Source organism: Rhamphochromis longiceps, linkage group LG12, assembly GCF_057381845.1.
Source record: "Rhamphochromis longiceps isolate RC_006_pf linkage group LG12, R_longiceps_female_GT1.1, whole genome shotgun sequence".
In the NCBI taxonomy this organism is placed as follows: domain Eukaryota; kingdom Metazoa; phylum Chordata; class Actinopteri; order Cichliformes; family Cichlidae; genus Rhamphochromis; species Rhamphochromis longiceps.
The window spans coordinates 9,652,679-9,674,422 of NC_140568.1; the positions used below are offsets into that span (position 1 = coordinate 9,652,679).

General features: G+C 41.4%; 1 protein-coding gene across 5 annotated transcripts; it reads left to right on the plus strand.

Annotated features, from left to right (window-relative positions):
• The first annotated feature begins 542 nt into the window (after positions 1–542).
• Positions 543–20,472, plus strand: LOC146656883 (vinexin-like). Of its 5 annotated transcripts, none has more exons than XM_085424669.1 (21): positions 543–652; positions 8,392–8,464; positions 9,169–9,357; positions 9,544–9,616; positions 9,946–10,079; positions 10,192–10,255; positions 11,035–11,073; positions 11,161–11,248; positions 12,295–12,403; positions 14,012–14,065; positions 14,213–14,320; positions 14,918–14,973; positions 16,171–16,241; positions 16,817–16,875; positions 17,012–17,058; positions 17,171–17,285; positions 17,368–17,493; positions 17,641–18,192; positions 18,326–18,420; positions 18,523–18,629; positions 19,147–20,472. In XM_085424669.1, exons 2-21 carry the CDS (start codon positions 8,453–8,455, stop codon positions 19,206–19,208), a joined length of 2,160 nt encoding a protein of 719 aa, XP_085280795.1. In that variant the 5' UTR covers positions 543–652; positions 8,392–8,452; the 3' UTR covers positions 19,209–20,472. The 5 variants fall into 5 exon arrangements, with proteins under 5 accessions (XP_085280795.1, XP_085280791.1, XP_085280796.1 ...); XM_085424665.1 differs by having other exon boundaries at positions 544–652; positions 16,814–16,875; XM_085424667.1 differs by lacking the exon at positions 543–652 and adding an exon at positions 685–703 and having other exon boundaries at positions 16,814–16,875.
• Positions 20,473–21,744: the final 1,272 nt, after the last annotated feature.

Consider the following 21,744-nt stretch of genomic DNA (forward strand, 5'->3'; position numbering starts at 1 on the left):
GGGATTAGTCTTTGTGTCCTAGTCTGGGGCAAGTGTTTGCATATTTGGGGTTGTTAGCGGGTATGAGTTCATGTGAAAGAAAAAAAGAAATACACTTTCCTGGATCCTATCTGCTATCTGGATGTCATAGAAAGTGCTAAAGACTGTCCTTTTTCTCTTTTTTAGATTGATATGAATGTGACACACACTAAAGGCTTAAGACAGTGAATAGACCAACGCCATTATAACACTAAGGCCTATTATTGAGATTGCTATAGAAATCCTCTTTCTTGGCATGTGCTGTCAAACACCGGAAGGTGGTTCTGCTGCGCCTGTATGGGAATTTCTATTATTTCCAGCTGTGGATGGAAACTATTACCAAGCCCCTTTTCCCCTGATGAGCGTTAAAGAGCATGCTCACACAAACACAAGAAACATGCACACACACACATATTACATGCGCACGCCTATGGACACCCAGTCAAACATTCAGACTCAGGCTGAATCATTCACAGAAGATAAAAGACACCCTGTTGGCTTTACAAAGAGAAAGAGGGAGGGAGAGTTTGAGAGAAAGAGCAGCAGCAGTAGTGCCCTCCTTCTTTTTCATTCACTTCCTCTCTCTCCTTGTGTGCTGCAGAGACTTCACCGCTCAGCCTGCACTCTACAGCCTGTAAGTACTGTACAACTTGTGCCTTGGCGTCTCACAGTGACGAGCGCAAAGGTTAGAGCTACAAGGATTTAAACGCTCAGAAAGAAGACTTAAGTTTTTTTTAGCCTCTGTCAGTTTTGACTTCAATTTTCATTTGAGACTCTAGCACAGATGTGATATTTGCTTCTTCTCGTCACTACTCAGTTCATCACTGGCACTGACAAACAACACAAAGCATTATTTTTTTCACTGGTCTGTTACTGCTGTGGGTTTATTTTCAGAATGTGTTTAAGTGACCTTAAGCAGCTGTCTGTGGTTCAAAAGATGGTTATCATCTGACCTTTATCCACACACCGACTACTATGGTGACTTTACATGTGTGGATATTTCAGTGTTTTCATGCTTGAAGTGCACTCTATCACTCTTTTGGAAACAGGCATTAAGACCTGCAAGGATTTATTTCTATACAAGACATGTTTAAAGTGTGATCCAGAGTCCTGGGACATGTACAGCTCAGAAAAAAAATGTTGTTTACCGCTAAAATAAACTCTGATGCATTTTTGTTTGTTCTCAGTGACATTCCACATGGGCTACCTCAGCGCATAACCTGTTGTATGGCCGTCGTCCCTTATCAGTTGTCTATCATGGTGGCAATGTTTTTCTAAGCATCTTTCATTTGATTACAACAGTATCTGCTGTCTCCTGTCTCCTCAGAGGACAGAGAAGTTGATGCTTAAAAAAAAAGGCTTGGGCCGTAGCCACCAAGTATTTTAAGGTTTTTAGATGATTAACTTCCTGAGATCTTTAGCTGTCATTGTTTTAATTAGCTTGTGCGGTAAAAGTCTGCTTGATTTCATCAGTAACAACGAAGGGCTGAAGTACAAGATCATCTGTGATCCTTCCTATGGTGATTATCTGGTTAAAAAATAAATAAAACAAAAACAAAAACATGGAGCTGACAATGAGTAAACCTTCATGTTTGCTTGGCAATAAGAGAGTAAGACAAACTGAGCAAGGATTTTAACTCAGAGACGTGCTGAGCACCACCGCGCCAAACCTGCTATTGCCTCTTGCGTGATTACCTCGTTTAGGGGCAGAGTGACAAAGTACCAGATTTGGTCACAGCAGGGTTAAAGTCTGTGCCAGCAGGACACAGATTATGAAGGAAGGCTCCTCTAGATCGCCCTGCACTGTCCGTTTAGGTTCAGCAGCTCAACTGGTTGGCGAAAACAACCCTGTGAAGCGTACAAGCTCAGTAAGTGGATATCTGCACCGAGCTTTGGTGTACCAAGCCAGACCGCTGAATTATTGAAAGAGCTGAGTGCTTCGATTTCAAGTTGAAACTGGCGAGCACATGCACAAAAACATACACTTTTAAACAAATGGGCAGACCGTTGGGTAGGCTCTGATAAATTTCCTTCTTTGTCCTGCTGGCTTTCAGTTTATTGCTGGAATAAAACATGGATTTAAAAGGAGGGATTGCATCTGTCAGCAGGTGATCGGATCACTCACCTGCAACACGGACATTGTAAATCAGTCTTCCTGCTGCATAATATGTGCCAAAGCCAGCCTGTCAGCACATTGGATTTCAGGTTTTACACCGTTTGTCTTTTTTGGCGAGAACTGTGGGCAAACTGGAAATCCTGGTTTCATTTGGGCAAGAACTGTGTGTTTATGTGTGTGTGTGGGTGTGAAAGACAGCGGGATTTAAGAATGTGTTTGTTCCTGTTTGACTGATCCCCTTCTAATTTGCCTTTAAAAGGGCAAAACATATTTCAGTCTCTTGTTGTTTCATTTTTATCTTCACATCCAATAAAGTATCGCTATTGTGTGCGATCATGGGAGAAAAGTCAGCAGGACTTGTGCTGTCAGTGGTTGCCTATGTGGCGTAGAGTAATGACTCTGAAACACTTCCAGAGCTACAGGAACAGAAAGAGCTCTTATTCTCCCTTCATGCCTTTGGCTAGCCAAAGACCTGGACTGTGTACACACACACGTTCACATAACACACACACACACAGACACACAAAAGGAGAGGAAGCCATGGGATAGATAAAGTTAGGAGGGGACATGATGGAGTCACTGGGTAGTGTCTGGGAGGTGGAGGTGATGAACTATTTTGGTTCTCCTTTGGTTAACCCTGTGCTGTGAAATATCACCTTATGACAACAATAGAGCTGCTTCACTGAAGGAGGTGCCCCAAACTGACAAGTCAAGTACGAGGGGGGCACTTTTTGAATATGGGGGGGTCAAAATGGGTTGCTATGGCAATGCCTGTCAACCGGAGAAGTCTTCAGTGGAGGCAGGGAGAGAGAGGACTGGAAAAGAGAGAGAGAGAGAGAGAGAGAGAGAGAGAGAGATTGTGTGTCCTGGCTAGTTTCATGAGTCAGAGAAAGTGGAGGGAAGGTCTGCAAGTGTGGTTTTCATGCACAGCTCATGCAGACAGAAAGAGGTGTGAGTGGGTAAGTACACCAAATGGGAGCACAAATATATGAAAACCAAATGCAGGGATTGACCTTAAGCATTGTGGCTGTCTGGAAACATGTGTAAGTTTTAAAACTGTGTTTTGTTTAAGGTTGAGTAACCTGTCTGACTGCTCAGGGATTACGTGCTGCTCTACAGGATTAATGTTGAGGTTTACAGTGTCTTAAAGCATGTTAACTCATGTAGTTAGTGTTGATACGGACAACAGGAGTGGGCTCCACTTGCATCTGAGCAAGTGGAGAAGAGAGCAGCTGGAGTCACAGCTGGAGCACTGAGGGAGAGAGGGAGAGTAAGAGAGAGCTCTGGCTGTGCGTATAGCAGAGAGAGAGAGACCTGGCATTGGGGATAGTGTTTCCCAACATGTCATCCCTTGTTGCTTTGCCCAGTGGGTAAGTGTACACTGGCAACTGTCAGGTGAGCTGAGAGGAAATAATTAGTTCTGTCAGGATTACTTTCCCATCTTGCAGCAGATATCAGGCCTAATGGCCCCAGGACCGTCCAGGCATCACTGTCGGGGTAATTTCCACAGTTGGCTTTGACTCCCTTTGTAATATTACTGAGGGTCTAGCTGCCAGCACTCATAACCACTGGCTGCACTCAGCTTTGAAGATGCAAGATGACAGGCATGAGGATTTGTGACATTTTTCTGCAGTTACTCTGCTCTGAGCTTTGTATTTTCTCATGCTTTGTCTGGTGTATCGAACACAAGCTCAAATAAGGAATCACTTTAAATGATGTGAAGCATGCTTTTTTTTTGTAAGAGCAAATCTGATAAAACGGAACTTACTCTGGCTGTGATTTACTGCCTTTGGGCTTCTCCTGGGAACGCATCGCCTCTCCATTGACAAGAAGTACACAGACTCCTCCTGCTGCTCAGACTGGACGAGCACCATACAAGGAGGTGAAATACTTCCCTCCTGATAAATGTGTGTATCCCCTCAATAACTGCATATCATAAACTTGCGGCCGCAGGACCTTGTATGGGCTGCGTCGGCACATCTGCGATGCTGCACACGGGAAGCAATGTTGTGCCATCGACCTCGCAGAGCTGACCTCTCGCATAGCTGCAGAGTGACTCACTTTATGTGTTTGGAAATAAAAGCCTGTTTTATTTACTCGACAAATGTGCTTGTAATTACCATCTCACCACTTTTTAAGGCAGCATTCTGTTGGTTTTTACGGCGCTCTTATGTAATTTACTGGGCAGCAGTAACACTGTGTACGTGCAGATGAGGTGATAAGACTTTACCCTTCAGAGCAGGTTAAAACAATATCCACACTCCTATACATGATTATAATCTTTTTGCACATTTTAAGGATTTTATGGCATTCTAAGAGTGTTTAAGCCGACACGTTGTAGCCGGTTTTCTTACACAGCTTTTAGAACTTTTAATCAGACTCTTTGCAGCAGTTCACTCTTAAGGAGTAAATGATTAACTCTTTTGCTTCTGCTTACCGTGCTGCACAAAAGACTTGGGGGCTCATAAATGGTGATCAATTCACATGGCACTGTTTTGCTTTCTTTTAAGACCATCTTTCCTAATTTGCAAAAAAACAAAACAACCATCAAATCACGACTTTCCCAGTCGCAATCGCACAAGTTCATGGGTCAGCACTGCCGCAGTTATTCATCAGAGTATGTGCGGCCACCTTGACAGACTTGCTCCCACTGAGAACAATATAGGACGTGCTCTCTCTTTGTGCAGTGCAGATGGAGGTCATCATAGGTCAGAGTGTTCGCAAAAAGACCTGGCTGCAGCTCTCTATGGAAGATAGAGAGATTTAGGAAAAGGTTGACTTCTTGCCATCAGCTGGTGTGATTAGTGAGAGCTATGTGATCTTTGAAATGGGTTTACATTTTTTTTGTAGTCTGCAAAACTGCTACTATATTAGAAATGTTATTAACAGCTGTGGAAACCTCCTTTTGTGACTCAGAGGAATCACAGGGGTGTGGTGAAGTTCACTGACCTCGTAGCTGCTGACTGGTTCTGCTCTGCCTCAACAACTTCTGATAATAGCTTGGTTTGTCATCAACTCCCTTTGGACTAAAAGGAGAAGTAATCTTACAGCTTCACTAAAGTCACTTTTTAAAGTTAATTGTGATACAAATGTTTAATTTGATATTGCTGATAAAACTAAGTTGACGTCAGTTTTTTCAATCGAATATGTGGCTCAATTCTTTGAGACACCGGATGAGTGTCCTTGGGATCGATTCAGAGAATTTCATATGAAAATCCCCCGATTCTAATTCAGCCTGTCCTCAGTTACCCTCTTCTTTACTGAATGGAAAGCAAGAGAAAATAAGAAGTATTTTCAGCAAGCTGGAAGTATAAAATTCTGGTGTTGTGAAATCATGTCTAGAGCGGGGCATCCTCCTTTCATCTCAAGTGCACATGGGCCTTTTATGGCTCTGTTTTTCTTCCACCCCCAACCTGATCTAGGGGTGATAAAGGACCTCTCACCTAGCAGGGGGCTTTACTTGTAAATACGTCTGCTATGGCACTGATGCAATTTCACCATGACAGCATCACAGGTCTGCCTTTGAAAGCTTGTAGCAGCCTCCTATGTTGTGTCTCAGTAATTACATAAGAATGAACTGGGCGTTCAGATTAAATGTAGCCAGACTTCTGAACAGCGGTTTTCTTGCTACATATCAACTCAGAGTTTTCCTTATTAGGTAGGATTGTGTTTGGTGCTGTCAAACAGGGAATGCATGCAGTGCTGGAGAATTACTGGGTTGGATTTTGCTCTCCAGAGGAATGAGAGTCACTATTATGACATGAGCTTACTCATCAGGAAGCTACTTCGCTGAAGTAGGATATTTTAGCTCTTAGGCTTCTGAACAGAGGGAGACCTTATTATGCCTCTCTACTAGTATAGCACTGCTTGATTCAGTTCAGAATATTCCATATTTGTGTTATACTGGCCATTTAAGTGTACCCACCCAACGGTTCAGAGCCACCCTCCCTTTGAGGCCACCCTTGAAAGTTAGTTTGCTGCTATACTGACAGCCAGAGCTGTATGCCTCAAGACCATGTTAAAGATAACCACTCTCATTCACATGAAAGTGTGAATGAGAAAATGCAGTCTGAAGCCTGAGCCTTTGGCTAACAGGGATAGGTACATACACTGAGCTGGTTTGATCCCTTAAGGAGACACAAACGCCTTTAGGAGCTGTGTCAGCAAGGGTATCCAGAGTAAAGCCCTACCAAATAAAACATGCAGAGTTGCCTGCTGTTATGACCCCTTGTGAATAAGGAAGCAGCCAAAAGTAGCTACACTGGCCTAATTATTAGAGAATTTGGCAACAACAAGTACTCTTTAAAATGAGTTACAACTGTAAGAGTGTAACGTCTTCAGGGAATTCTTTGATGTTTGCAGATATTTGGAGGCTAGAAGAGATAATGCTGAGCTATCTTAAGGAGACTACAAAGACATATGACAAAATGCAGCTGTCACTGACTACTTTATGTGGAAACTGAAATGGCAGCAGTGACAGGAAAACTGTTTCGTCTTCCCAAGTTCTGCTGAAAATTACTCATCTATTATTCATCAGTGGCACAGCCCCTTACAGTGAGAGGCTTTATAGAGCCAGGGAGACCAGATGTAAACACAGAGCAGCGTGTCAAACACGCTGTAAATGAGACTTCATGTACGGAGCTTGTTTGCAGTGTTTCCTGCCGTAGGATGGATAATAATTTTGTTGTGATTGCTTTGGGCAATGATAGGTCATCGGTCATGCTTGAGCATTAATGGTATTGTTGAAGGCACAAACCTCGGGTTCCCATCTATTTTGTGTTATGTAACTGGGGTAATTGAGGGATGATGACTCAAATGAGTGACATTGTTGTCTGGAAACGGGAACATTTGCTATATCAGAGCACGGACTCTGTGCTGTCTCTTTCCCTTGTGCACAGAGACGCAGAGTGCTTATATTTCTTGGTCTTTACCACAATGATTATAGACTAATGTTCAGCTGCAAACGACACATGGAAAACTCATTAGTGCAAATTGTGCTGGGCAGCTTTCAGCCTGTAGTAGCCTGGTTTGTGCTTGGTCACGACTTTCTTGGCATGCTTCAAAGACATAGCTTTGGACTGCAAACTATCCTTAAATTAGCCTTATTGTTTCCTTCAAAAGTTACTACTATTTTCTGTGTTTTCATGGGTGTAGGGGGCGGTTTTCAAACTGCCTTTGTAATAGTTTGGGTTTCAGGAATTAGTGCTGAAGAGAAGGTGTGGTATGCATACGTACATGATGCGGACCATTTAATCTCTATAGGAGTCTGTCTCATTCAGGAGCAGAAATAGCCTTCCTCTTATTCTCAGCCTGCCTCTGATGTTGAGACAGCAGGCACAATCTGTTAGTCTGAGGTGCAGCTGATTTGAAACTGGTGTCTGCTTTCAGTAGCTGGCCCTTTCCCATCATCTAGCTGCTTCAAGTCCAGCTTATTACGACACTGGGAAGAGTGAGGCAGACGTGTGAGTCACACTCATTGTGTTTGGGTGGGTTTTTCCTTAGTAGTGGGAAAAAGTGGGTGACGTTCATTTTCCCTTTTTGGAAAGCTAGTGGGATGGGATAATGGAACAGCTGGACAGTCTGCCTAGATGTAAAATATGAACTTATGACTGGGGAGCTTTGTGCAACACCACACAAGACATGACCAACAAGGAGATAATTGGGGGACATCACCTGAAATAAAAAAGTAAACAATAATATCCTTCGATCTATGGATTCTCACAGATACACTGATGGGACACTTCTAGCAAAAACAGAAATATGATCCATGAAGGATATGAAAACCAAATCTATTTAAAGTTAGTTTTTAAAAGAAAGAAATCACAATTTTTGGCATACAGCAGAACTGTTGTTATGAGCCATTTCTGTGAAGATGAATCAGAATTTAACGTTACTTCTTATTTAACACTTTACCTTACACAGAAACATTAAAAGTCACATTTGAATAAAAAGAAGGCAGCTGGATAGGTGCTGTCAGGGGCGTGTCAGGAGGGGGCATTTGTCATTGGACAAAAATACTGTTACTCTTACAACACAAGGATGAGTTGAGAGCATGGATAGGATAAGTAGGAACACAATTTAGGAAGTACTTTACTAAAGTACAGGTTTAATGTACTTGTACTTTAAGTATTCCTGTGTTATGCTATTTTCTCCTTTAATTCCATTTTAATCCGGATACAATTACTATACTTTGTACTCCAGAGAATTTTAAAGCTTTACTTTCTTATTGATTTTTTTATGAATTTGTGTCTCTGCAGATGCTTTTGATGCCGTGCACAAGAACTTGATATCTGTCACACAAGAACCACAACAGATCTAATGCAGTCGCAGGTAAAGTCAATTGCAGCTATGCTAAATATTGACATTTTCAACTGTTTAGCAAATGCAGCTGTCTTGAATAAGCAAATATGAACAGGCGGGAGAAACACTCATTAGTGTGACGCAGATCAGTCCAGTGTAGTGTCACAGTCACCATGCCATTGGTGCAGATAAGAGTTCAACCATGAGGCAAAGGGGATTTCCCATGACCCCTAGGATGAAGGACCAAAGCACCTGATAAACAGGGTTGGAACAGAGGATCCAGCATGGTCTGGGGTATCACTATGGAGACCGTAAGACAATTGCTGCCACTGCTGGAGTTTTGGTTGACATCCTCGACCCCTTCCCAACCTCTCTGCCCTGACTCCACCCCCGGCTCAAGAACAGGGAGACCTGGTGAATGGGGAGTTAATGGGCTCATAATGACCCTCTCCTGTTTCAGTGCTGCCTTTCTGCAGCTGGAGCAATAGAGACGACAAAGTGGGTGCAATACGACTTTTCCGCTGCTGGTGCTTTAAATAAATTTGGGGTCTTTTCATCAGAAGCTCTTCTGCTCAGGCCAGTTATTCGCTAGAGAATAGCTTGACCGCCAACAAGTTCACATGACCTTATATAAGCGAGTGCTGTTTACTCAGCGTCAATAGGAGAACATGACAGGAGCAAAGTTCACACACTGTTTTCGTTCATCCATATTTTTCATTTCCTCTCTGTTTTAGCAAAGCGTGGAAGTGGTTGCTGATCCAGATGGCACCCGGATAATCTACTCCGGGAAACCTGGAGTTTCTTCAGATCAGCAACTAATAACTTCTCCGGATCTGACCCTCAAAGTGATCATCTCTCCTGGACTACCCACTCCTCCCCTGAGCCCCTTCCATTCTGCAAGGCTGCCGTCTGGAGAAATGAAGGTATCTAACAATGCTGAGGCTGAGGGAGCGGTATTCAGGATGCAAGTGCTCCTCCTTGTGGAAAAACAAAGCATCACACGCTATATATACATCAATGTTTCGAAATCATCACTCCTGCAGGTTTGAGCTACATAACGCTCTGACGTTTGGCACAGGGCTGATTTCTACATCTCTGTCCTTTTCAAGGTGTCAGAACTAAATGGGGGGAGCCCAGCAACTCTCAGCTTTGGATCATACTATGGACCCTCGCAGTCAAATAGTAAGATTACAAAATTAAAGTAAAGAAGTTGTAGTTTGAAAAGGGAAGAATTTGTAACCTGGAAGGATTTAAAATGTGAATAACAAGAAAAAGAGTTACCACATGTGCTGAAAACAAAGATGAATCAAGTCACTGTGATTTATATGGTAATAAATGAAAGCAGGTGAAGAATAAAATGTTAAATTTGGTTGAAAAATCAGCCGGTGTGTAATACCCTTAACTTGATCTATGGGTTTCATATGATGTAGGAGGATTTATAAGCAGACAAATTCCTGTGTAATTAAGTGAAACAGCACAATAAAGGAAATGTTGTTACTGTGACAACTTAGGCGGACTGTCCAACGGCCTTCAGGGTTCTGCCACGTTACCACGCAGCACGGGCCCCACCAGGGAGGAAAGGCTCATCAAGTTCTCAGGAATTGGCCCAGTGGATGAGACTGGGATGCCCATTGCTTCAAGATCAGTAAGCCAGAGCTAGCACTGCTTTAATTCTACAATGCTAGTTACATAAGAAGTGTTGTTGTTTTTAGCCAAATCCTTTGACTTTCTGCGCCTCCTCTTTCTTTCAATACCAGAGTGTGAACAAACCCAAAGACTGGTACAAGAGCATGTTCAGGCAGATTCACAAGAAGCCAGAAGGTAAGGACACTCCCCCCTCTCCCTCACATACCCAGCTCCAGTGTGAATTCCTCTCGGTGTCCGTGTCAGGTACTGCTGAGGTGATCCAGCAAACAGATTACTGCGGGGGCAGAAAAAGGCATGATGAAAGAGCCCTAAGGTCTTATGTCTGTTCTGTTTATTAGCTTTGACAATAATCCAGCTTCTTATCTCAGCCCCTCCTAGATCAGGCTGGTTATTTGCAGTCTATTAAAGGTTTCATAATAGAAAAACATTCCCTGTGCGCACAGTAAAAAGTTCCCTCACAGCACTCGAGTGGATCCTTGCAAGTATTTTGGTTTAGACAAGCAGGTGCTTTGCTTTATCTAACAGTATTACAAAATGAAACCACTGAGTCCCAGCTATCAGTATCTCATCCGTATCTCAACGCATGAGATATAGTTTAAGAATGAAAACACTGGAACATCTGCATCCTTTACTTTATGCTTATTGACTCTTTTCTATTAAAGCCTTCCACTTCTATAATTGGACAGCTGCTTGTGTAGATTAAAGCTTTATGTACAGAACATATACAGCACATAATGGACTCTTTAGTACACTAGTACAATGTTTAGTTGCTTTAATTTAAATGAGATCTACTTTTTATGTGTGAAACATTTACTTATAAGTCTTAAATTAGTAAAGAACAACAAAACACTGCAAGTGAGCTGCAAGTAATTCTTAAACAAGCACATAAAAGAAATATGTTGGTGTGACATTCCTAATCACTTAGTCTAAGAAATAATTTCCTTGTTCACCAGAACCTGAGCTGGAGCCTTCAGAGAAGTGGTCAGCTGAAAGTAAGGAAATTCCCCAAATTCCACATTGTTGACTTGTTCGGTTATGTAATCAGTTTTTACTTAAGGCTGATGTGCACTGATCTGCAGGGATGCAGTTGTCTGCCAACACAGAAGAAGGTAATGAAGCAGACAAGAACCTCTTCAGACTAACACCTCATGGAGCTCTACCAGACTGGTGAGATTTGAGATAACTCCTTTGTGGTCACGGGATGACTTTTCATATCCCAACATGAAAAAAGACAGGAGCACCAAGAATAACAAACGTTTGCAACTTTGAGAAATTTAATCAAGCTTTTATATTCAGTGTAAGATGGATGTTTTAGACCTAAGAGTATGAACTTAGACAGAAGAGGGTCGAAAGCAGGATATCCAACACAGGTGCTTGCTGATTAGTGTTAACAATTAAATACAATAATACTAGAAATGCACTCATTTCCAGAACTCAACATTGTTACAATCAACCACACAGAAAGTCACATTATGCCAGATGCGTTCACTTAAAATGTTCTAAAAAGGCACAAACACTGCAAACAGGTCAAGAGGTCAAGTAAACTGACTCAGACCGTCCGAGTAATGATGAGCAGTAGATGGCTTATTGCCATCCACCTTTTTCTGAAAGCAGGCAATCCACTAAAGTGCTCATTCCTACCTATGAAGTTGGAAAGAAATTAGCTATAGAGATGAAAAACTTTTCAAATTTTTGAGACTTATGGATAGCAAAAAAGAAATGTTTTTAAGTGGCGGAAAAGAGCTTTCATAGAGGGGCTTCACATTATGCTGACAGGAAATGGAAAAAATGTGTATAAAAAAAAAGTCAAATTCTCATTTTGAACTTATGCTTGAGATTAATGTTACTGTGCTTCTGCACCACATCCAGATCTATAACAGGTTAAAGTTTTAGATCAGATCAGTTTTAACATATTTTTATTGCATGAAGCACATCTAAGTTCCATATACTTATTTATAAATTAGTATTTGTTTATATCTTAATTAATAAATACTCATTTACAGCAATTTTCACATGAGATACAGACTGCTGCTGATGTCTTATGTGAATAGCTGTACCATCAAAAACTACAAAGCCAAGAGCGTATGGGAAAAAATGTGTGGGACGGACAAGTTTGGATTTGTTGTTACAGGCGCTTACAATGAAGTCACCATTAAACTGCTGTCCATGGTGTGTGTCTGTGTGTGTGTGTGGGTGTGGGTGTTATATTTCAGGAGCGAGGATGTAGATAGACTGTCAGACCCAGGAAAGCAGCACGCTCAACCAAAGAGCATATTCGACTTTGAGCCTGGAAAGAGCACCACCTCAGAAAGCCACAGTCAGGTACAAACTCACATGCTCTCATAGTTTAAAAGCAGGCTCTGATTCCTGCATTAAAAATGTTCCTTCATGATTCTCTAAGCTCCAGGTTGTTGTTTGTTCTTACGAATCGCATTCTTTCTACAGTCTTGCACTGTTTTCCCAGTGCAGAGCTCAAGAAGAGGTTGCTTACCTTTTCTGTAAGGATTACAGTCTAAGTCTTTGTATTCCATCTTCTCACGTGAGGTGTTTAAATAACTTGAGAGTGTGGTCAGTGTACGGTACCTACCACTTACCACCAGATGTACTCACTCCTTTTATTCAGAGGATCCAGTAGGCTCCCAGCATTCATTCATTTATCTTTTCAGTCAAAAAAAGACACTACCTATGTATTTATGTTGAGCCTTGAGGGGTTTTACACCTTAAGTCAGTGATTTACAGGCTGGTGAGGCTGACACTCTGAACTAAGAGCCATTGTAACTGAGTGTGCAGTGAGTACTAGACCGGTGTCTCTTTAGAGTTTCTATTTTGAATGCGTCTTGCAACAATGTCCCAGATCTGGTGCATATTGTGCCTTGTGTCTACACTTGTGAAGAAAAGAAATCTTTGTTTCCACTCCCCCACCGGAGCTGTGGGGTCTTGTGATGCGTATTATGGTCCTAACCTCTTGTGGTGTATAATGGCTCACAGCATGGAGACTTATTTCATTTCCTCTTTATGACACTGGCCAATGTTGAATCCCCTGGATAGTATTTACAAAACCAGCTCACAGACCATATCAGGTGTTGTGCTGCTTCACAGTGACATTACAGTTTGTGACTGTAGTGAGGATGACCGCCCCCCCAAAAGGAGGGGAGGACTTGGCATTCAGAAGGACATATTAAGCCAAGGTGCTACAAAAAAATAGAGCATTAGTCTGTGTTTCATACCAGCAGAGCCTTTTAAAGTAATGTTTCATAGAATCAGGGATGAAGGCAAAGAGGCATTAAAAGAGGGATTTCTGTGCTAGTTAAACCAAAAATGCAGATTTATGTCTCTTGGCAGCCAGCCTATTTCTGAAGAAGCTACAAGTGTTAGATTGTACACAACCTGGGCCTCAAAATCCAATAAAGAACAATATAAATTAGTGAAATATTTTACAACTAAGCAACCACAGAACTGAGACATCTCTGGGAATTACATGGGGCGTCTATATAGCTAGAGCCCAATCGATTTATCTGGGGCCGATATTATCAGCTGATATTAGTGGTTTGTCGGTTTATTAGTGTTGGCATTTATAACAGCCTGTAAATGAACATTTAAAAAGTAAAGAAATGCTGGGTGAAACGCCCGTCAGCCACGTTATAAGTGTTGATGTTGCATAGTTTGTCCACTGGAGGGCGCTCCTACTTGTTCTAACGGCACAAACACCGACAAGCTGATCCTGGCAGAGCAGAACGACTAAATAAATAATTACATATTATAGGGAAATCTGTTTATGCTTGGTGTGTGTGACAGAAAAAAATAACTGATATTGGAATATTGGATTTTTAAATCACCAAATATCAATATTGGTATTCCAGTATCAGTAAGGCTCTATTCATTAATATCATTTCATTTCAATTGTTTTCTTTTTTGTTTTTTTGTCCATAGTCACATCTATATGCACAGAAGCTACAAGAGAAACCCAAGTCTCCTTCAATAGAGGTGAGCTTCTTTTACAGTATTTATTTCTCTGTTCTAAGATGTCATCTGTTTAAAATGCGTAACAGGGGACATCATCAGCTCCAAACTTCAGACTCTGTATTAGTGTTTTAATCCTGCTATTCCACCTCCATAACTGTTCGGACTCAGGCCAGTCTGGTGTCTGAGCTGAGTCGATTTGAGGCTGAGCTGGACTCGGATATTCAAGGCCTGGAGCGGAGACTTTCCCAGAAGAAGCAGCATCGAGGCTGGGGTGAGGTACTGAGCCCCCTTCCTGACTCTCTCTGCTGAAGCATCCCACCCCCCGACACCACCAATTTAGTAGAATTGCCACTTCCCTACACTTCCAATGAAGGCTGTGCGCCAGTGAGATCCCTCTGCTTCCTTATCTGACATGTTTTCCTATGCGACCTGGATGATATAGTCTGCCTGTCTGCCTTTGCATTCGGATCAGTCTGCTTTGTAAATCGCCTGCTTGCAAGTTCCTCCACAGCGAATGTAGACCTGCCTGCTGAAAAAGAATTACAAAATCAAATTCTTCAGTACTCTTTGATTATTTTCTTCTGAACTCTCCTTGCAGTATCACAGCCAAGAATTGTCATGCTTTTTCCTGATTCCTGTGTGATTGAATCAGCCTCATAGTCTGCAATTTAACTGAAATCACAGGCGGCTCAGACAGATCATGAGAGGTGCTGCTTGTAGCCTAAGGAGGATAGGACCCAGGGGAATTCTTGCTCCTTTGGGAGTGGTCAGCACCTCGACTTTGTCTGAGTTGTTGTGAGATTTCCTCTGAGCTGTGAGATACAGAAGGCTTTAGGGGAAAATAACTGTGTTTACTGTTCACTCTGCTTGCAGGAGGCTAGAGGGAGGGATCCAGTAACTGCTCCAAAGAGTGGCGCTACTAGTTACAGGTCAGTCACTGGCATTGTTACACTTATAATATGTAGACAGAGTAAGGGATGTAATAATGATTACTCTGTATGATATGCAGCTGGATTTAAATTATATCTTTTTTGCTTTCTTACGAGCGATTCTCTATTTTTCCTTACTTTATATGTACCCATATTAACTGGCATAACCACGTATTATTATCCGTAGTTTTTAAGTAATTTAGATCATTTCTACCTCTGTCTGTATGCATTTCAGGTTGTTTGAGGAATTCTTATTTTGTGGCAATGTTTAAAAGTTTTCAAAGTGATTTTCATCTCCTGTGCACATTGTATCATAGTGGCATATGCAGGACAGGTTAATAGAAAATCCAGGGTCACTACATAACAGACCTCCTCTGAGAGCAACTCCCTGCCTCTTAATCCACTTTAATATTGCGTCATCTCTTAGTAGTAACAGCTCCTTTCTTCCTGCTGTATTAAGAAAACCAGCACTGTGATTTGACAGAAAAACCATTAACTTCGCATGGAACCTGCTGGTTTTTCAGGTGACTTTCTGTTAATTGAACAAGTCCAAGTACAGTATTTACCTTAAACAGCTGACGACATTCCACATTTCTTCCCGTGTGTGTAATGCATTCTTGGAGGATTCTCTCTGTTGTTTGCTAAGTTGAGTTCATTGGTTGTGAACTTTTTCAGTCTCAGGGGATTTGGCTTAGGACATAGGAAATTTAAAACACACAGCAGGGAAACTCTGTCAGCTCCTCACTGCTTCCTGTTATCTGGACACTTTGTTTAGCTGTGCGAGTCCAGCTGCAACCACTAAGATACAAGAACTGTGCTGTCTGCATATGCAAATCAGCTCATGAGGAATCCAAGCTGGAATCTTTCGGGTTTCGGATTCATTCCCAACCCAAATGCAAATTCAAATGCAAACACTCAGGATTGGGATTAATAAATGGTGTATAGGGGCTGTAAAGACAACTAAAGCCTCATACTTTACTGGAAGCAGATTTTCAAGTCAAGGAGTCTGCAAGCCCTTCCAGCCTTTCAGTTATATACAGGAAATGTGCAGGAAACTCACACACTCTCTCACACTCATACACACTCACACTCCCAGCTTTAACTTTGTGCCTTTTCTAAATGTTTGATATTAGAACTGAAAAGAGACATAAACTTTTCAGATTTAAATCAAGGTCACTATGTTCTCCACTTTTTCAGCAATTCATCAGCATCAAAGCAGCCTGTCCATCACTTTGTTGGCCCATCATCACCCTCTGTGCCCACATATGGTAAACACGGAGCAACACACATGCACACTGAGGCCTTCCCAGCATCTCTGCAATGTCGTCGATAGTGATTTATTACAAAACTCTCCTTAAGTTGATAACAATCAGCTTTTCCTCATTCGTTAATCCACTCTCACTCAAAGACACATGTGCTTTTAGAGAACAGGCCTCTCATTTAATCAATCCGCATGTAGTTGATGAAAGCCCTGAGTAATCTAATATTTGCTGTTAGTCTCATGGCTGTCTTTCATTGCTAACGTTGTCTCCTGCTATTTTACTTGTTAGCTTCAGCTAACAAGTTACCACAGAAAGTCTTTGTAGTTTTTTTTTCCTCATAAAGAAACAGCTGTGGATGGGTGGGGAGGAAGCCCTTAAAAGTAGGAAGTGAAACCCGGAAGACCTGATTAAAGATTAGCGCTATCCAATTGTTTTTCCTGGAAATTCAAAATCCCTTTTAACCCCATGTAGCTGTTATGATTATAATTGCTTTTACACAGCAACACATTCAAAAACAACAAGGGAACAAAGAAGTGCATGTATCAGACTTCACTTGCTTTCCCTACTTTGCTCCACAGTAGAACGTCTTTCGCCTGCAAATGAAACCATGGAGGTCCCACCTAAAAAAGAGGAGAAAAAGGTATGTTTCTACCACTTTATTGCTACGTAAAAAAGAAGACCGTAATAAATATATTTGCATTTTGATTTTATTTTGAAGGCTGGATTGTTTGCATGTGACAACTGCATTGTTCCCAAAACACTATTTGTTTCTCCAGATGAAAGCAGCACGAGCCAAGTTTGATTTCCAGGCTCAGTCACCCAAGTAAGTTACAGAAGGAACTGATATAATAAAGTTGTAATTTCTTCTCTGAATCTAAAGTTATAGGTGTATCAGAAACTGAGACGTTCCTTACTATCTTTTTTTCTTCCTTCAGGGAGCTCCCACTGCAGAAAGGCGACATTGTTTACATCCACAGGAAGGTAGATGCCAACTGGTTTGAAGGAGAGCATCATGGAAGAGCTGGTATTTTCCCCACAACATATGTGGAGGTAAACTTCTTCTTCTTCTGTGATGTGCTGATATTATGTATAATGGCATGAATTTGGCTAAAAACTCCAATGTCTTTCACAGGTTTTGCCTCCTACAGAAAAACCGACACCTATAAAGTCTCCCACTCTGCAGGTGCTGGAGTATGGGGAAGCTGTGGCTCTATTTAACTTCAATGCGGACCTACCTGTTGAACTTTCTTTCCGTAAAGTAAGTGGCTCATAATGCATCGCTTGTTTGAACTAAAGGTTAGAGCAGAAACAGAGCAAAAACATATTTCCATTTAGGTTTTCCGAATCAGTTCTTACTGTTTATGTCACCATTTAAAGCTTTTTTAACCTCGATTCTCTATTTTAGGGTGAGGTGATCAGCATAACCAGGCGAGTTGATGATCAGTGGTTGGAGGGCAGGATTCCAGGAACAAGTCGCAGCGGCATCTTCCCAGCCAATTACGTTCAGGTCAACAAGATGCCCCGCACCAAATACTCCATGGATGACTACTCACCGGGACCCATGTCACCAGTCTCTCCTGGACCCCAGAGTCCAGGACGTCCACTGCACTCACCTTCCCCACGGTCACCGCTGTCCCCTTTCACCTACACTTCCCTGAGCCCCAAACCTGACCACTCCCCCGTGAAACCGTCTTCACCTTCACTGCTCGGCAGCCCAGCTTCACAGTCACGCTCTCCCACTCAGACACCCGTGCCCAAAGAAATGGCTAATCGCTTGCACCACATCATTTCCAAACCGGTTTCACCCACCAACCACAACAATCACTGGGCTGGGACACCCTCAGCTAACCAGAGTGCCGCCGTTAAAACCATTTCACCCTCCACTCATTCATCAACGTCAGCACACAGAGCGGGAGCTCCCACAGCGAACACTCCCCGATACTCTGACCACTCGCAGGTCTGCTCTCACTGCCTTTCTGATAAAGTGACACATTGTACACACCCACAGTGTTATTGTTTGTGCTGACAGGAATGTTGTTCATTATTTGCCATTTCATAATGATGACATGAGGTTTTTTGTTTTTTCCTAGGGTGCAATACCTAATCAGGCTGCTCCACATGCCAACTCCCTGCCGCAAACACAAGCACCAAACAGCCCCGGTTCACTGATGGTGCAACACCAACCGTACGTCATCAGATGTTTTTGTTTGTTCACATTGTTACAGTACAGAACAAGTGTTGCAGCTTTGGTGACTTTGTGGTTAAGGCTGCTTGCTCTCAATTTTAGGTATAAAGCTGTTTACAACTACAAACCACAGAATTCAGATGAGTTGGAGCTCAGAGAAGGAGACATTGTACAAGTGGTGGAGAAATGTGATGATGGCTGGTTTGTAGGTATGTGGTTTATATCTTTATATATAAGTGCTATTTTGAGTGCATCATACTGTGTATTGTAGAAACAAGACACTGAAGCAAGGCTTTATATAAAAATGGATGGAATAAAAAAAAGAAAGAAAAGGAATGTTTTGGCTTTGGGCGACAACTTGAATGCATATCTTTATTCATGTATTCACAATGTAATACTTGTCAAACTAGTCAAGCGTCTACAATAGTTTTTGTCACCAGGAAACAAAAACACATTCTTTTAATTCAAGTTTGCCATTTGACATGTCACCCTTATTTAGATTGTCTGGGAATCACTACAGATATGTCTACAGTGTTAAAATGTACATAAGCAGACACGAGGATCCTTTTTTGTTAGCAATTTCAAAACATTCTGCAGTGTCAGTGCCCCATCTAGTGGACAAAATGATGTATTGCATATGTAACAGGCACAGTTAAACAGCAGAAGATCCCACAGATTCACGGTTTCTGTTTCATGAACACACCATATGTTCTGCCCCCTTTCTAGGTACGTCAGAACGGACTCGTGCTTTTGGGACTTTTCCTGGGAATTACGTGGCACCGGTTTGACTTCCTCACTTACTGCTTGCCCACATCCATCAGGGGTCATTAGAGGCCAACTAATAGTGCCAATATCCACCACACTCCCCAAGTGTTGATTAGTACAGCCTGCATGTTCATGATCTGAAAGGGAAATGATGTGATTTCTCACCTCACCTCCCTGCATGTTTCCATGTGTGTTGCACAGAGATTCAATGAGCATATTTTCAAGCACATCACTTCAGAAGATTGAATGAATGCAGATGACACTGTTTCAGATTGAAAGAATGGATTCTATTGTTCCGCGACTCTTTGCAGCTGCAGGACATTTGCATTTCTCCCCACTGAACAGCACTGTTTCTCCAGAGGTCCTCACAGTACGATACTGCATTCAGCTTTTCATCACCACAGTGCCATCACAAACCACTGAAGTTTCAGTGAAGACCAGAACCTTTTCTAGCTTTCATGGAATATTAATATTTCCTTCAAATATTTTCCCCAGATTTTCTTTCAGATCTCTGAACAGACCCGACGCAGTTTTGAGGAAACAACACGATAATCTGTAAATGGTGCTCAAAGTAAAGTGCAGTGAGGGCTCAGACATATCAACCTATTAATGCTGAAAAGTATAAAATGCATGTATTGGTCGCCTAAGCAAGTTATTGATTGTATAATGGATGGTATTTCTCATTTATAAGAAACAAAGTTAAACGGAAAATTTGAAAGTAAGGAGATGGAATGTGTTTGATGCTGTAAGAGAAGTATTTGCTTTGAAATTGAATGTACAAGATGAGCTGTGTCTGTAAGTCAAGACTAGACGATGGCTTCACAGCGATTGGCTGAATGATCTTTTAAGGTATCTGAATTTATTCTGAATGTGCCAAAGCTAACCTTTATTCACACGCCTGTGTTAACCTGCACATTCCCAGCTCACTTTATTCTTGCTACATTGTTCTACTACTGCTTCTACAGTGTTTTCCCAGCTTATGGGGGTAATTTTGATAACAGTATTCAGAAAATCACATATATTTGTGCCCATCCAACCTCAGAGTTTGTAATCCTAACTAAAACATCTTTATTCTAAAGTTATTTTGCAATTTTATAAGATACATTCATGATTTCACTGTAAAAAAAATGTATATTTAGCACACACAAAATATGATTGTACAGACTGTAACCTGTTATCAAATGGAAAGCATAATATATATTTGTTTTTAAAAAAATATATTGCATATGTATGGTACGCAATTTTTAAAATAAATCTATTAAACATTACAGAGTGATAATGAAAGAAGCTTTTGTTCATGTGTTAATTTTGTGGAACAGTAATATTATTAGATATTATTAGAATAGCTAAACTAGATTACATATAAGGTGACCGGGACTGTGTTTTTAAATGTTTATGCAGGTTTTAATGAACCAATAACACAAACACATACATGGTTATCTTTCTCCATATGTGCAGCAGGAAGTGAACAAGCCCACGTGAAATGAACAGATATTAAACATATTAAATGTATTAAATAAGCTAAATAAATGGAATGATATCCTACTGACAAATTGATTGGTAGTTGTGTTGTTTCTCTTGTGTTGTTTCTCTTGTGTTTTACCTGCTATATTTCTGCAGGTATGTTTGAATTGTGTTTGTCAAAAAATATTATATCCTTTTTAACGATGTCTGAGTTGTAGACTGGGTACAGTAGTTCTTTGTTGGTACCATAAAGTGTTGTGCAAAAGTCTTTATCCAGCCCTCATTTCTTTATTTTGCTAGCAGAAAAGCAGAAATAGGTTCACTGCAATGAGCTGTGTTTGGCATCAATGTCATGCTAAAACATGAAGCTGCTGCCAATCAGATGCTTTCCATATGCTAGTGTATGGTGGATCAAAATCTGTCTGCATATTTCCAAATACATCATTGTATTAATTTTAACAAGATTTCCAACACAACTGGCTGGAATGCAGTCACGAACTATGACAGAGCCTCCACTATGTTTTACAGATGGCCGTAGAACCAGAAACTTCCAATTTGGATTCATAACTCCATAACACCTGTTGCAAATGATTTTCAGTCCAGTTCTTGTGTAATCAGTCCTCCACCCCCCCCCCATTTCCATTAAGAATAGCTTCTTGACAGCCACTTATCCACTGAGACTATTTCTGATGAGTCTTCAGTGCACAGCAGATGGATCAACTGAAGTGCCAAATACATCTCACCGTGTCAGATCTTCACTTGGTTTTTTCCTTATTTCTAACATGACTTCCAGATACTGTTCATCTGCTGTAGTGGTTTTTTTAGGCTGCCACCTGTCCAGTTTCCTCAGATTTTATTAAGGACATTGCACACCATGCTCAGATTTGCTAGGTTTTTGGCTATTAGCCCTTTCAGAATTGACCCATTAGTGCAAAAGTACAAATTTATGCCTGTCAAACTGTGTTATGTTTGGCAGTTTTCAAAGATTGGGCTAAAGAAATGGGAACGATGTGTTATTGCAACAAGTTGCCAGTAAAGTAAAACATACAGTTTAAAACTTTGCTAACTTGTCTGTTATGTGAAAAACGCAACACT